The sequence below is a fragment of the Peromyscus eremicus genome, chromosome 11 (assembly GCF_949786415.1).
Source record: "Peromyscus eremicus chromosome 11, PerEre_H2_v1, whole genome shotgun sequence".
NCBI lineage: Eukaryota > Metazoa > Chordata > Mammalia > Rodentia > Cricetidae > Peromyscus > Peromyscus eremicus.
The window spans coordinates 55705682-55723652 of NC_081427.1; the positions used below are offsets into that span (position 1 = coordinate 55705682).

The following is a 17971-nucleotide window of genomic DNA, read 5'->3' on the forward strand; positions in this document are numbered from 1 at the left end:
TAAATTCACTTCAATTGGAATCCATTACAAATATACATAACACATATGACAGAAGACTGACAGAATATTTACCTTTAGCACATGCCTGTTTTGATTTGCTAACAAAAACTAGGCTGTTACCTCAAAGTTTTCTGGATCCATAATGGGGTTACAAATAGGATTACTGAATTGGAATAATTCAAGAAAACTTTTAAAACTACCCAGAAAATTATTTAAGACAGTACCTTGGAGTTAAGGAAAACAAAGCGAGCAAGCATATTTGTCCATAATATTTTAATACTTCTCCACTTTTAAATACTGGTTTTAATTTTGTGATTGTAACATGGAAGATCCATCTTTTATTTATTTTTTTAAAAAAACATCATCAGAATCATAAAGCTATTATAGTTACACTCTACACACTCCCAAGGTACTTTAAAATGATTATGTTTTGAGTCTGTAGATGAACAATGACAACATCCAAACACATCATCTGTACAGCCTGGACTGAACACTGGTAAAGTGTCTGATGGGACAAATAACTGATAAGCTTAAAGATAACCAGCACAATTTCACAATTGGACCAGCTCAGCCCAGCTAAATTCTCAGTAGCAACCGACACTGATATTGTATAGGTGTATAAATTAGTCATGAAAACAAACAGATGAGAAAGCCAAGTTTCCTTTTTCTTATTTCCTCCTCACACATCTCTTAGGTACTGTACTCTCTTCTTTCCTCTGCTGCTCCTCCTGTAGTAACAAAATCAAGTTTCTCCACCTCAAATATGGAGTCCTCAATCCCAAGGGGCACATTCTGCTCTCTCATCCTGTTCACTCACATGCAGGGACAAATCCCCCACATCACCAACATTTTTCAGGTGTCTACAGAGCAAAAACAATCCAGGGGAATGGAGCATAGGGGCTTGTTTTTTGGGGGCCTGGAATGGGGGCTTAGGTAAAGAGAAATACCCATGTATGAAGAAACATTGTAAATATTCAGTATGTAGGAATTAGCCAAATGAAAGTAATTCTTGAGGGTCTGAATATTATAAAATGGTCAGTGCTCCTCCAACTTTGACTTTTTTTTTTTAAAATACACTCAGTATTTCTGAACTCAGTTCTAAATCTGATTGGGCAGGATTAACTCCAATGAAGTATGAGTGCAATAACTGATAGGTAAAATGTATCGTTTCTTATCTTTTTTTTTTTAAATACAAACATTTTCAGTGTAACATTTTATTTACAGAATAAATTGTAAAAGTATATCACCACATTTAGTGCAAATGTAACAGGTGATAATTAGATTCAGACACTGCTTCAGAAACTTTGCATATCTTTGTAAAATAAAGCTATCCAATTTAGTTATGAAAGATTTACTGGTCTGGTTCATCATAGTGACCAGAAATGCAAACAGAGGAACATCTAGAGTGGGCATAGAGAGTTTGTCTTTTTTTTATTTTTTAATTTTTTAAAGATTCCCACCAGTGCCTACGGCAAATAATCTTTCCCTCCCAGCCCTCCCGGTTCTCCCGTCCCAACCCCACAGCTGATTGTAAAATAAAGTACACATTTGAGGTATAAACTTTTCTTTTTTTAAACATCACAATATAAAATGTTAACTGGTGATGTAAACTGGTATGATAATCTGTCTACCTTGCCTTCCTAGCATTACCACCATATAGGCACTTTTCCACAGAGTCAAATTATGAATAGCATTTCTGTAATAAGGCATATTCCATGCACATCATTTAGAGAAAGGTAAATTAAAAAATATAAAAGATTTATGGGACATGAAACTGCGTGCATGTAATGTAAGCTCTAGTTTTATATGTACTTTTCTCTCTGTACAGAGTAATAAATATCTTTCTATCTGATGCAAGTAATTCACTTCCAGGATTGTGCATATTAATTGATCAGACTAATCCCATCATTAAATTATCACACCTTGCATTTATCATTTAGATTCCATTTCCATATGGAATATATACAGGTCATGTTTTACATGACATGACTTTCTGCTTTACAAAAGGGGTCTGATTTTTGTGTTTCTAAGGAGAGGAACACACCAGCAAAACATCTACAGATGCCTCTGATCTACATAAATAAATCTGCTGTAAACACAATGAAGAGTCTGAAGTGGGCAGTCATCTCACCTTCAGTGAGGACCATTCCGTGCCTCAACTCCATGCTTCAAAGTTTTTCACAGGACTACAACTAAGTCAGGTATTTTACATGTTAGCTTCTTATAGCAACTAAAGACAGCATTTCAGTTTGAATAGTGTGGAATTGTACTGTTCTGCTGAAATTGATGACCAAGAGGCAAATGGGAGAACCGCTCAGATTTTCTATGTATACCTTGCGATATATCATTTAAAGTGAACCAAGCTAGAAAAACTAACGTATTTGTTACAGAATATTAGAAATATTAAATCAAATGTCAAATTCAAACAGTCTGATTTGGTTTAACAAGTAATACCATATATTCTCTTACAAATTTCAGGAAAAATATGAACTCATTTTATCCTGACCATTGTATTATAAAGTACTTATACCCACAAGAGATGTACAGATGTTTCTGACTGGAGGCAAGCAGAACCAACTTAAGAATTACCAAATTGTGTTTGTAACAAACTGAAAAACGTTAGTAGCATATAGTACACAACTAAAATATATAATAAAAATATAAAGATATCTGGGGGAGAAAATAAAGCTTTTCATTCTTTCTCCATCAGAACCAATGTTCTTCATGGGAGTAAGACTATAGAAAAGGCAAAATCACAGGTCATTGACAGTCCTCAGTTATGAAGAGACACACAACATGAATCCTTATAGAAATCAGCAGCAATAGATTCTATGATTATACAAAGCAAAAAGTAAAAAACTTCTGGACACAGATGCAGACTGTAGGCCTGTAGAAGCCCATCTGAATATTTGGTGCACAGAGAGCACATGCCTCAGATGCATTCAACTTCTGTGCTTTTCTTTTGTGCACAAAACCTGATACAACTGAGGATCTTAGGCTGGACTGTGGTAAATAAAAAATTCTGAAAAAGTTCCCAAAAATTAAAGCAATTAATTTCTAGTTGTAATTCAAAGTTAATTTTCTTCTCTCCTAGGAGCAAGCAAATAAAAATATAGCCATATACATGTGATTTTACATGTATTTATAGTTACACGCTGAGCGAGGAGATCTAGCAGGAGATGGCTAGTGTTAGATACCCAGCTTTACTATTGCCATGGTTCTTCTTGGGCCACAGACAAGGCTGTAGATCCTGTGTTCCAGCTTAGAGCACTCAACTTCTTGCTTTCTTTCTCCAACATGGAATGTCACACAGCCTTGCTTCAGTCACTGTAGGAGAAAACAATGGCACATAAAATGCAATATATTAGTAAAGCATGAAGACTACCAAAATAGATGCCTCCGACCCTCCAAGTTCATGGCGAAAAAAAAGAATCTCTATAATCAATTATTATTATTATTTGTTTTTTTTCAAGACATGATTTCTCTGTGTAGCTTTGTGCCTTTCCTGGAACTCACACTGTAGCCCAGGCTGGCCTCGAACTCATAAAGATCCATCTGCCTCTGCCTCCCAAGTGCTGGGATTAAAGGCGTGTGCCAACACCGCCCGGTGTAATAATCAATTATCTTTAAAGTATTTTCATCCTTGTGAATGTGGAATTATTGACTTATATATTTGCAAACTTATTCTCTGCAAGCAACAGAAAATACAAAGGGATCTTTTGAAAGTTATGGGGGAAAAACATATGGAGAGCATTGTCTTCCTCTCAGCTTTAGGTAGAAACTGCAATACTATTTTCAAGAACTTGATAATTTTACTTAATTTATGTACGTGTGTGGCTAGTGTCCATCTTATTAAAAAAATAAATATGGTCAAACGTCTGGTCCAGGAGTTTTGGCTGTCATCAACTCTTGAAAGCACATTCCAAACAATGACTCCCACACTACCAGAATTAAAACTGTTAGTTTTCCTAAGCTTTCAATGCTAGGACCAACTAAAAATACCTTCCATAATTATTGTGAAAAGGAAGCCATGTAAGGTTAATAAGGATGTTTAATGTATGTTAGGGCTTGACTATGGATTTTGGAAACAGCATGCTCAAATTGGATTTAAGAGAGCAAGGGCCAAATGTAGGACAGTACATTTTCTCAGTGATATTCCTGTATATATACATTTATCTACAAACAATATTACTTCCTACATCAGAGATTTAAAAAAGGATTTTACTTATTTCCATTCTGTACGCGTATAGTCAAGTCAATGAAACACTGCTCCGAACCCAGCACTCCAGAGGCAAATGCTACGACTGTCCTGGCATGTTTATTTTAAATGCTTAATAATCATTCTTTTCAGGGGTGGGGAAATATCCCAGACAGTAAGGTACTCATGAAAACCCGAGTCTGGATCAGTGGCACCAAGTAAAAAGAGGGACTATTGCAGGTACCTGCAACCCTAGTGCTGGTAGAGGACCCCTTGGGCTTGCTGGCCCCATGGAGCTCTAGGTTCAAAGGCACTGCTTCAAAAAAAAAAAGGAACTGGCAGGAGTAGTGGCACATTCCTTTAGTTCCGACACTCATTCAGGAGGCAGAGTGCTTCGAGATATTTGATTACACGGTGTAAAGAAATGTCACTGTGAGTGCTTTAATAAAAAGCTAAACAGCCAATAGGCAGGGAGAACAGGTGGGACTTCTGGGCAAAGAGAGGAACTGGGGAGGAATCTAGGCACTCAGAGGAGATGCCAGAGACTCAGAACAAGTCAGAGGTACAGAATGAAAGGAAGGTAAAAAGACATGTGGTAGAACACAGATGAAAAAATATGGGTTAATTTAAGATGTAAGAGCAAGTTAGAACAAGCCTAAGCTATAGACCAAGCTTTCATAACTAATAATAAGTTTCCGTGTCATTATTTGGGAGCTGGCTAGTGGGACAGAGAAAGATGTGCTTACATATGGCATCCAAAGTGGAGGCTCGAATATTCACATAGGGCCTGAGGATGGGGTCTCTTGGGTAGGCTCAGCATACAGAGGTATGGCTGTTTTAAGAGGCCTTGCTATGCAGCAGAACACTTGAGCAGCTGGTGTGCTAGCTATAAACGCCTGCTGCATAGTGGACACAGTGGCTTCCAGAGCTGGGGCTGGAAACACACTGGCATGAGGTTAGGCTCTAAGGAAACCAAGTGGGGCAGACCCAGCCGCCAGAACCACGGGGCTGCTGGTGTGACCACTGAAGGTTTGTCTCGTGGTCAGAGAAGGCTGCAGGTACACTGTAAACTGGTCCAGACCAAGAAAACCTTTAAACAGGTACAGTAAAAATGGGTATAGACAGTTGGGAGATATTCGATCACACTGTGAACCCCAAGTTTGCATTTGCATTGATTAAATAAAATGAACCTTGGGTCAGGAGGCTGTATTAGTAACTAGTTGACAGAAAGTAATCATAGAGCCTCAGAGGGCATTCAGGAGAGACAGAGAGAAGTAGTAGGGTGGGGTTTGGAGTGGTGCAGGTTTTTCTGGTTTGGTGAAGCAAAAGCACAAGTCTTTCTGAGATTCCAGCAAGAAGGGAAGGTTAGCTAATTGTGACCCAGCCTCTCTGAGCTGGGAGACCATCACCCCAGCCTTTGACTCTTGAGTCTTATTTATAAATAGAATGATAGAGGTTTAGTTAAAGCTACCTTTAGAGGCAGCGACAGCAGGTGCCTGCGGAATAGAATTCCCGCCAGGCTTTCTGAGAAGCCAGGCTTCTGCTAGAGAAGCAGGCTAGTAACTTCGGAGTTGCGATTGCTGGCTGAAATAGCAGTAGGTTAAGCCATGTGGTAGAATGTAGATGAAAAAATATGGGTTAACTTAAGATATAAGAGCTAGTTAGAATAAGCCTAAGCTATAGGCTGAGCTTTCATAATTAATAAGTCTGTGTCATTATTTGGGAGCTGGCTGGCAGGACAGAGAAAGACTTATTACAGCAAAGGCAGATGGATCTCTGAGTTTGAGGCTAGCCTCACCTACACAGGAACTCCAGGCCAGCCAGGGCTGCATAGTGAGACCACTGTCTTTAAAAAAAAAAAATTAAGTAGAAAGTGACAACGAGTAGGATGCCCAAAACTGACCTCTGTCATCTGCACTGTGCACGTGACTGAGAAACAACCTCATATGAGTACACATACATACACACACACACACACACACACACACACACACACACACACACACACACTCTTGACCTTTAGTATGGAGGATTATGTACAAGTCTGGAAGAACACACACAAAAAGTAGTTTCTGGGAAAGAATAACATAGGGAGTTGGTACTTCTTGTATTCTATAATGTAATTCTGTAACGGATATTTCTTTAATATTAGTAGAAAAATTAATAAGTGTTAAAGACCACAGACTACAATCCTCTACTTGGGAACATAAAACATTTTTAACTTCTCCTTCCAATAACTAACTAAATTCACTATCTGCAGAGTAAATTTACAACCTGCTAGTTAACGAGGTTAACAGAGCCTCCGTACCTGTTCATACTAAAACAAAATCGGTTTTCCTGCAGTTTTTTCTTGGACGTAAGAAGTAAAACGTTTTAGAAATTTAGGATATTCTCGTTTTGCCACTGCTCTTAACACCGAGGCTGGTGCCCATCCTCCTGGGTTCACTGTAAACAAAGGGAAGTTAAACTATTAGACACACTTCTCCATCTCCATGTGAAGTCCCCATGTTGGAACAGCTGACATTTCTGGATCTGAAACTATTGATCACCCAGTGCCACCCCTTCAGGTGGTAAGAGGCTGTATCACCTTTCTAAAATAGCCTTGATTCTCCCTAAATACCATGGACATTAATACAGCAACACTGAAAGCTGTTTGCTTATCAGTCTCTACTATAACTAGGTGGTAACAAGTGTTCCTTTAAACATTTCAGTAGTTACAGCTTTGAGTAATGATAGGCATTTGAATATGTGATTAGAAAGGCTGCATCAGGATGCAGATGCAGAACAGGTGCAGTAAGAACCAACACAAGTGACAGAAAGGCTTGCCCAGTACTGAGTTGAAAGGAAGTAATGACACTGGCAGCCACTCAAGACTGCAGGGAAGATTCAGAAAACTAAAGGTCAAATTAAATACTTTTCCCACTCTTGTTTCTACTCTAATTATAAATACATTCTACCAGGCAACTATATAAGAAAATGCCTCTTAAAGCCAAGGATATATAAAATAGTGACCTATACATGAAGTTTTAAAATTTATGCACCCAGTCATAACTTTAAAAAAATTTTCATATACTAGTTCTAAGACAGAAATTCACACACACAGACTTTCAACATCTTTACACAATTCTATATATTAACTTATCTTCAGCTTAGAGATTAGGAAATTAGATTTTTTTTTTGTAGATGATGGGTCAAGAACCTGCACATTATTAATTAGAACAAACAAACAAAAAATACATACCATTAGCTACATACGTAATCTTGCACAGAATGTTGTCTCTGCTTATCTCCTGGTTTCCCTCTGGTGGGCTTACTAAGGTTTGACAAATCATAGCAACATTGATTTTGGCACGGACACATCGATTGTTCAGCTGTCAAAACACACACAAACTAGCATCAGCTTGTGGACTATTCCTTATTTTATAATCTCTGTTGTCCTACTATTGCATTAGTTTAAACTTCATTATGAAGTGTCCAGTAAAACTTCCTTAAAGTAACCGATGCATACTTTTACTTTATGTGCACAGGTGTTTTACCTGAGCATATTGTGTGTACAGTGCCCAGAGGATGTCAGGTCCCCTGATGCAAGTTACAGATGGTTGTGAGCCACCATGTCAGTGCTATGAGTTGAACCTGGATCCCTTGGAAGAGCACTCAGTGTTCTTAACTGCTAAGTCACCTTTCCAGCCCCCATTTAAAATCTTACAATCACCAATTAACATATGTCAAATTGATAGACACCAGGCTTTTCCTTCTTCCAAAGCACTAAATGGTACTATAATCAAGGTAGAAAGGACAGGTTTGCAGTAGTTAGTAATGGCTTAAGAGATAACTTTAAGAAGCAAGCTACTTGGACTACCAAACTCAGAAGGAAAGCTAAACAGTTCTAGTGGGGGTGCTGATAGCCTTGACACTTGTCTTCAGAAAATACAAGGGCTGTCCCAAGCAATCTAACAAAAAAATCTAAATCACATCAAATCAAGTATCTGTGTGTGGGTGGGAGGGAAGTGTGTTTAATTTTGGCTGTATTTAGCTTTATTTCATAGAATTATATTCATTTCTACACTGTACTCACAGGAGCGCTGTCATGATCCACAGAAAAATTGCAAACTATCCAAGTCTCAGGGTCGTTTTCAGTCAAGGCTGGGATCTTTCGAATAGCAGAAAGATACAGCACGTCTCTTTGAGAAGCAGGCCACACTCTCTGTGGGAGAATGGAAAGTGTTGTGACAATCTGAATTACTTTTATTCATGGGTCATACAGAAACAAGACACAAACGAGGAGGCACTTAAGTACCCCGACGTTGGAACTTATCAAACTTGAAGTTGGAAGCATCAGAATCCTGGCAAGGATGCACTATGAACAGTCACCAGATTTCCAGAATACTCAAAAGGGTAATACTCTTTTTCCTTTTAAAATTCTTGTACACTCGGGAGGCAGAGCCAGGTGGATCTCTGTGAGTTCGAGGCCAGCCTGGGCTACCAAGTGAGTTCCAGGAGAGGCGCAAAGCTACACAGAGAAACCCTGTCTCGAAAAACCAAAAAAAAAAAAAAAAAAAAAAAAAAAAAAAAAAAAAAAAAAAATTCTTGTAAATTTGCCATTTTAACTATTTTTAGTGTACAATTTAGTACACTAAATCGAATTAGTTACAGTCACAATATATGTAACTGCAATATTCCCGAAATTATCACCTCAGACAGAAACTTTGTACCCATGAAGCAACAATGGGCCATCTCACTTCCCAGTCTCTGTCAATGTTCTACTTAGAGAATCAAAGAATTAAAAAAAGTGAAATTAAAAAATATCTTCTTTATAACACTTCTGAATTAATTTTAAACCACTTATATCAAATATTTCTATTTTAAGGTATAAGAAAAACTATTTACTATAGAAACGACATGCAGCTTACTAACTGGATCTAAATGCTAGAAAAACAAACTTCAAATTACTGTTCAAGTTACTTTTATGCCGAATATTTAGTATATGCAGTTGAACTCTGTCCTTATTATATAGTGTCTTTCTTAGTTACTGAATGCCATAAATGGCCAACAACTCAATGTCAGTACATTTGCAAAGTGAAACTGTTTGTCTTTTAAGGACCTAAAATTTCATTAAGTTGGGCAAATATAGATAGGGCAACATATAAAGATTGTAAATTGTTTTTATATTGACTTAACACTTCATTAGAACCAGGGAACCAGGGGTTGGGGATACAGCTCAGCTGGTAAATGCTTGCTCATTATACACCGAGGGCCAGGGTTCAATGCCCAGCACAGCAGAACCCACGTGTGGGTCATTCATGCTTGCACCTGAGAGGACCAGACATTCAAACTACACAGTGAGTTTGAGGCCAGCCTGGAAGACACGAGACCCTACCTCATAAAAAACACGAAGCAACAACAAACACACACAAAGCAGGATTAGTGAATTAGATGGGCACAGTGCCACACCTATAGTTTCAATCACTCAAGAAACTGAGGTAGGAGGATTACTTGAATTTATGGACTGCCTGAGCAACATGGAGTTCTGTCTCAAAACAAAGACAAACAAAAAGAAAGTAATGAATTTAAAGCTACAAGGACAAGAACAAAAATGACTCCAATTTCTTGAGACAAGTAGTCTTCTTTCATAATCCTCAAAGAAGTCAAATTTAATGAAAAAAGTTGTAGACGGTTATCTGGTTTTGCTGAAAAGATTACTCTAAAATCTTATTCTAGGAAGAAGACAATAATTGTACCTTAATTTTGGGAATTTCACATCATGTACCCTAATTCCACTCACCTCCCAGTTCCTTCGTATCCTCCCCTCACCCCTGCAGTGTGCCACCCCCCTAAAGAAAACTGAAAAAAAAACCAAACCAAACCAAGTAAACACCACCACAAAGAGTGGATGTATCTTAATTTTTGTCACACAATGCAGCACTGAAATCCTTCCCCTGTTAGTGTTCAGCAGTCTGAATGTAACCTATCATACTTTCTATTTAGTATTTACCAGGTGCCGTACTTTCAGCACATTCCTTCCCAGGATCAATTATTTTCTAGCAATAAATTTCTTCTGCCCTAAATTATCAGCCATTTATCTTCATTACATACTACAGTACAATTATTTGATACTTTGATACTAAACTTTACATTTTACATTAGACTCCAAAATGTGTATGCTGATTCAGAATACTCAATGTTACACATTTGTGGGGTGGGGGCAGGTAAAATGAAACATGCTTACAATAGATAGAAGATATCTCACATAAGGACACTGGGCTCAGGAAATTCATGTTTACTTTGCATAGTCAGTTCAATCAAGACACATTTTTACAAGACAGAAATTCCCCACTGATTAGGAAAATGAAGTACTCACTGAATTATTATATCATTTTACATAAACAGTATTGCTTTTGGTGGATTCCTCTATAATTTCCTCTTTTACTTTGTATAAAAGTATTTGGGGGCCTGTGAAATGCTTCAGAGAATGAAGGCACTTGTTGCTGGGTCTGATGACCTGAGTTTGATCTCTGGGGCCCACATGGTAGAAGAGAGAATCAACGCTAACTAGTGGGTTGCCCTCTGACCTCCACACAGATGCTGTGGCATATGTACACACACACACACACACACATACACACAAAGTAAAAAAAAAATTATTTGGCATTTTCCCAAAGGGAAACATCATAACAAACAAACAAACAAAATACTATAATAACTCAGCAACTTTATATATATCAAAAAGCAGAGGGAGAACTAATATAAAGGAAATCAATTTAAACAATGATTCCGTGTGCTTTAATATTATGACCAATCTCTCAACTTTTCCTTGTCTCCAGATAATCTAGGTAGATAAATATTCCTATCTTTATATAGTTAATGCCGTATTCCCTCACCTTCATTACTGTCATAGGGAACTGTCACTGGTGTGTATTTGATGACTATCATTTACAGGGTGAGACATGAAAGAGTATTTAAATGAAGTCCAGAAGGTTCTTTTCTAGACTTTTGATCTACATAGAAACTAACTACAGATCTTCATCCAGGGCTGCTTCTAGACTATTCCTCAGATTCTTACCTCCATATATTTCTGTTCTAAAAGAACTGATAAAATTTTCAAATATATGACATTCCTGAGGTTGTAATAAAGTCTTTGCATCTCAGTTGGATTTACTGGCACATGCCTTTAATCTCAGCACTTGGGAGGCAGAGGCAGGCAGATCTCTTTGAGTTCAAGGCCAGCCTGGTCTACACAGTTGAACAGCCAGGGCTACATGTAAAGACCCTGTCTCAAACAAACAAACAAAAAATGTCTTTGGGTCTTTTTGTGGGATTTAAATTTAAATTCCTGCCAAATTTTACTGTAGTGAAATCTGTATGTTTGAGTCTGAATTATTGGCACCTTTGGGGACAAATGACAAGATCATTACCTTGTGCGTTTGATAAATGATGATTGCATTATCAGCTAATGTTTCCACCACATGAAAGTTTTCTATAGTAGCTGAAATGAAAAGAATCATATTAGCAGCTGAAAAAAGATATATTTCATGTTTTAGAATGTAGTCAATTCACTTAAGATGAGTCAATTACAAACAACATTACAGTAAAACAAACAGGATTTGCATTACATAGGCTAAATCTAAAGGGAAGACAGCTAGTACTTGATACTAGGGCTAATGCTGTGAGGTGTCCTTCTCTATGCTGTGAATGTGTGTTGCTCTCATTAGTTGATAATAAAGTAGTTTTGGCCAATGAGGCAAGATAAGGGTTATGTGGTACAATCAAACTGCAGACAGAGATGAAAAAGGGCAGACTCAGGGCAGATACCAGATAACCGCCAAGGAAGAAAGACATGTAGAGAATGAGGTAACAAACCATGAACCATGTGGCAAAGCATAGATAGGAAACATGGGTTAATTTAAATGTAAGAGCTAGTTAGTAATAAGTCTGAGCCATTGGCCAAGCATTTATAATTAATATAAGCCTCTGAGTGGTAACTTGGGAAGTGACCACAGGGTACAAATGGACATTCGGGACAGAAAGCTCCGTCTCTTACAGGGCTACAAGTTTACTTTCATTCTACAGAAGGGAGCTGTGAGGCTTGATTACCAGGAAGTTTTCTTCAGTACACTATCTTCCACAGCAAGTTAAGCAATTCTAATCATTACTGTATTACCTCAGCTGAAATATTCCCTAATGTTGTGACTCCTCTCTCTCAATTAACTTACTAGTTTAGTGTGTTCTAATTTGGCATAGATGATTATATTTGTGAGGAACAAATGCCAAAATGCCAGTGATAAATACCTTATGATGTTCAGAAATAATTATATTTATGAATTGTGAGTCTAAGAACACATATATGAAAATAATTCTAACCTGATTACAGTATGATTCATCTGGTGATTTGTCACAGAAACAAGACAGTTTAGGAAAGAGTACATGGATGAGAAATCTCCCATAGCAATCCTGACTTTTCTACTAACTGGCTCTGTCTCCTCTGACAAATCATTTCATGCAAATAAATTTTCTTTATTGTATGGAAAATACTTATCTATCATGAGATACAATTAGTGTAATGGATCCAGTGATATAATATCTTAAGTGTTTTACACAGCAAAAGGATCTACTTAAAAGTATTGTCAGGCATTAGTTGTACATACCTGTAATCATGCCACTTGGAAAGCTAAAAAAAGTGCTAATAATCCAAGGCTACCCTGACAAGTAAGATATGGGTCTGTGGAGGTAGCTCAGTGGTGGAATAGTTGCCCAGCATATGTGAGGACCTAGGTTTGATCCCACTACCACCACTTGCAAATGAAATTATGGTATAATTAATCCTGTATACAAGTCTCTTCATATTCTCTACAATGAGTTGGTAAACTATCAAATACAATCAGGTTTGATTTAACATTAAGTTGAAAATGAAAATAATTATTTGGTATAATATATTAATGATGATAGCTTACTTTCCCAGTCATTGCGAACATCAACATTCCAAAAGTAATTGCAGACCTCGTGTCCTGTAACACCTTTAACTGCATGGGTAGCTTTCAAAGGATCCAGAACAATCCCATTTTCTTCGACTTCTCTTCTGTATACCTAAGGAAAACATATTAAAAAAATAAAACCCAACCCCTTGGCTCTTGAGCATTCTAGATCAGATAGCCTGCTGCTCTCATGCAACACATCCCGTACTGTCCCTTCAATAAAAGTCCTGCTGTTTTGCCAAGATAAATAGGCATGGTGGTACGTGCCTGTGATCCCAGCACATGAGAGGATGAAGCATGAGAAGTGCAAGTTCAAGGCTAGCTTGGCCTATACAGCATGTGTGAGGCCAGACTAGGCTACATACTAAGACCCTATCTCAGAAGTGTTTTTTAGAATTGTAGTTATGAAAATCTATTTATAGAACATATTCTGCTATAAGAAATTAAAATTTATATGACAAAGATACTTCAAAATGACAAATCCAAGGTAATTTCTCTCTCCCCCCACTCTCTCTCTTTTGCTGTCTTTTTGAGACAGGTTCTCACTATGTAGCTCTAGCTGTTCTAGAACTCAATATTAAGACTAGACAGGCCTAGAACTCAGAGAGATTTGCTGCAGGATGTCGTTCTTTATGCTGTAAATATGTATTGCTCTGATTGGTTGATAAATAAAACGCTGATTGGTCAGCAGCCAGGCAGGAAGTATAGACAGGGCGAATTCTTGGAAGAGGAAGGGCAGAGTCAGGAGTCGTCAGCCAGACACAGAGGAAACAAGATGACAAGGCAGAACTGAGAAAAGGTACTAAACCGCGTGGCTAAACATAGGTAAGAATTATGGGTTAATTTAAGTGTAAGAGCTAGTCAGTAATAAGCCTGAGCAAATGGCCAAGCAGTTATAATCAATATAAGCCTCTGTGTGTTTACTTGGGGGACGTGAGTGGGACACAGGAAAACTTCCAACTATAGAGATCTGCCTGCCTTTGCCTTCTGAGTGCTGGGGTTAAAGGTGTATGCCACCATGCCCTGTTCTTGTTCTAAGGTAAATTTCAACCATGAAAAATTTATATATAGGATGGATGACTAATACATATTAAAAAATAATATAAATTAGGATTATGAATCAAACATTCTCAAAGGCTGTTTCACACAGCCAACAAGGTCAAACAATCCTGGTTAGAATACAGATTCAAACATACTGACTTAATGCTGCTTTGTTCAATGCTACATCCCCAGCATCCGGAACAGTATCAGAAACACACTAGGTATTCAATTTGTTGAACAAAACACTGGAAGCAGAAGTGGCAAATGGATTATAAACACAGATTCATATTTTTATTTTTTAAATACTGAGGCTGTGTACCCTAAGTGATAAGTGTAATCCATTATTTCAAAATTACAGTTTGCTACTTTAGAGAAATCTCTGGTAAGTTCTTTCTAGAAATAAAGAAATGTGGCAAGAACAAGCTGCCATGTTATGGAGTACTCATACTTGAAAGTCTGTCTTGGGCCATTGCTTCTTGACACACTTATTTATGCACATTATCAGGACTACCAATTTCATCCTCATCAAACTGTAAATTACACTACATTCAAAGTTTACAAAACTATTAAGTATATTCCCGATCCTCACTAAAACACACATCAGCCTGGCTTTTCTACCATTGCTTCTATATTCTACTGTAGGTCTTGATCATATTGTGCTTGATGCTCTTGAGTGGTCTTTCAGGTCTCTTGTTTAACCTATCTAAAATGATATGCTACATAAAGTGGAAAACCTGTTGCTACAGAAAACCAACTTTCTCACTGGTGGCTTACTTTATGATTCTGATAATATAACCCCAATTCTCTGTCTCTAATGCTGTGGGTTAGAGAAATGCCTTTTCTCTACTCCTCATTATAGGTAGAAGAACTTCACTTAGATTATTAAACACTCCTGGTTTCTTCCTTCATGTCTGCATCTCCAAAGAACAGTGGTTTATTGGAACAGTGAGTATGGGGTGGGAGACAGTATAAACCAAAGAGAAGAGAAACAAAGTATTATCTGGGAACAACATTTACCACATTTAAATCAAAGACTGAAAGAAATATCTAGGGGCTGGACTGATGGCTCAGTGGTTAAGAGCACTGGCTGCTCTTCCAGAGGACTCAGGTCCAATTCCCAGCAACCATATGGCAGCTCACAACTGTCTGCAACTCCAGTCCCAGGAGATCAACACCCTCACAAAGACATATATCATGGGAGGGAGAGAGGGAAGGGGAGGGAGAGGGAGAGGGGAGGGGGGGGGGAGGGAGAGAGAGAGGAGAGGGAGAGAGAGAGGAGAGGGAGAGAGAGAGAGAGAGAGAGAGAGAGAGAGAGAGAGAGAGAGAGAGAGAGAGAGAGAGAGAGAGATCTAAATAGGGGGCCATCAGCTGACTGAGGTCTCTTTTTACATATAAACTCTCAAATTTTACTTTCTATGCAAAATAGAATATTACGCTTATAGATTTATATTATGATCATAAATCAATTAATAGAAACGAAGCCATGGTACTTCTTTGATGTAATAACTGTTTTAACATTTTACTACTTACTGATATCAGCAGCCTTCACTTAGCACCCCAAATAATTTGTGTGAGAATTACCTTCATTTCTCCTTCTTCTACAACCAGTTGCCAATTTGCATCACCACCTACATCCTGTAATGAATAATTCATGTGGTTCTGTACCATCTCTTCAACCTTGAAAAGAAAAATAAAGCCATGAGAATTCACATGTAATAATAGGTAAGTCACTACCTTAAAAACAGAATGGTATTGCTTACTTCAGTTCAGAAAGAGCACGCTTACAAAGCTGAAGTTAGTAAGTTGTACATGGAGACGATGAGTTTAGTCACATTTCACACATTCGGGTTAATGGAGTAGGTAGGGAAAGAGAAATGCAGGAAGAGTTTTGCTTCACTCAAGTAACATGAACTTGGGCTATGCATCCTTTACTAAAATACATAGACGATGTCCTGAAGCACAGATCATGGAACACTGAGGACAAAACACACACACACAAATCATCTAGTCCCAGTGTCCCTATATTTAAGACTCTGTAGAGATTTTTTAGAAAACTTGTTATGTGTCAAAGTAAGAAAAGTTTATGACACTAGTTGACCTCTCTTGAACATAAACCAATATAAAATAGGCCTTTTCTTTTATTCTAATTTCTTTGTTCTGTATTCTTTTATAACTAGTATTAACAATATTCTTTCATTTATGCTAACACTTAAACATGACCACTTTTAATTTTATTATTTCAAAGTGTCTACCCTCCATGCCCTTTGCTACTGAGGACTGAACCCAGGGTCTTGAACGTCTATATTTGTCTAGTCCTACTAAATTTTATTACTGGCATATAACCGAGGTAAGCAAAGAAAACAAAACAAACAGCTCATATTCTCAAAATCCTAATCCACTTACTTAGATAATTTCATAAAAATGTACTTTACGAAGTCACACAGTTTGAGATGTTTTTAAAAAAGTGGAGTGTTAGACGATAATGCCAACATAATAATCTTAGTAATAAATACATAAAGGAAAACAGAGTCAGAAAATATTTACTATACTCACATTTAAAAATTTAAATGTGTAACTACTTATTGCCCATAAAGTCTATTGTGCTTGCCAGGCATACTTAGCAGGAAGCTGGTTTATACATTTTAAAATAAAGTTTTGAGACATAAACTCTTAAAATATCAATAATAGTTAAAAGTTTTCTTTATTAAAGGATGTCATAAATATGTTATAGAGGTGTATACTTGTGTTACAGCAAGCTTTCTGGATCTTAGAATGCATTTTTAGTTACTGAAAGTGGGTGAAGTTTTAAGCATTTCCTGATTTGGCAATCATTCAAAGAGTTTGTGATAAAATTATTAATATGGACTCCAAAATCTATCAAATACTAATAGCATTTTAGTACTTTACTCATAATTCTTAAGACAACGTGAGTGATCACGGATTTTAGAGTTGAGAAACTTATTTACCTAATAGCATATTCTGTAATTTTGTTCTTTCAGTTGTGACCCTTAGTATTAAATAGCTGAGTCATCTCTCCAACCCTATATTCTGAAATTGTAAAAAGCTTTAATTAGAAAAAAAAAATCCCAAAATCAAACAAACAAAAAAAACCCTCTAGGTGCTGACTAGAGAAAGCTGTGTGCCTCTTAACTCCGAAATTTGTTTTGAGCAAGTCAGTGTGACTAATGCAGAATTCCAAGTTACAAATACATAAAAGTGATTGCCACAGGAACAGGGAACTGTTACTTAGTATGGAAAAGGAAGCCAACTCAGCAGTATTGTCTTGATTCACCTGTCTATCACAACGTCTAGAGGAACCTTTCACCTTTTTGAGATTCCCAAATCTAAGAAATGTTTAGATTTGAAAAATATGACTTGAGGCAAGAAAGTGGGAGTTTTTAGAGACATAAAAACCCCACTACCCAAGGCTTACAAGTGAAGGAGGCATGTGGAACATATTTAATTGTAGTAAAGAATTAGTTTAAATTCTTTCAGTGTCATTATAGCTCTTTTGTCATAACACATGCAAGTAGTTGGACTTTTCTATAGATTATTTCTGAAGTAGGTATTTCAAATGTTTGCAAATAGTTTTGATTTGCATTTTTCTACAAAGGAAACCATATTTAACAAATATAATCTGACAGGAGACAACACCATTTTAATAACATACAGAAATCAAGCTGAAGAGTATCTTTCTAGACAGATTTTAAAAATGATACTCCTATTAACAAAATTTTCAGAAAGAAAATTACCCTTAAATCAA

General features: G+C 37.2%; 1 protein-coding gene across 2 annotated transcripts in view; it reads right to left on the reverse strand.

Annotated features, from left to right (window-relative positions):
* Positions 1-3125: 3125 nt before the first annotated feature.
* The window catches only part of Cert1 (ceramide transporter 1), a 105986-nt gene continuing 91140 nt past the window's right edge, over positions 3126-17971 (reverse strand). For both annotated transcript variants that reach the window (XM_059276284.1, XM_059276283.1), the window contains 7 exons: positions 15790-15885; positions 13147-13279; positions 11611-11681; positions 8274-8402; positions 7440-7569; positions 6507-6643; positions 3126-3327 (listed from right to left, as the gene is read on the reverse strand). In XM_059276284.1, the coding sequence (XP_059132267.1) occupies positions 6516-6643; positions 7440-7569; positions 8274-8402; positions 11611-11681; positions 13147-13279; positions 15790-15885 (687 nt within the window). In that variant the 3' untranslated portion in view covers positions 3126-3327; positions 6507-6515. The remainder of the gene's footprint in view (positions 3328-6506; positions 6644-7439; positions 7570-8273; positions 8403-11610; positions 11682-13146; positions 13280-15789; positions 15886-17971) is intronic.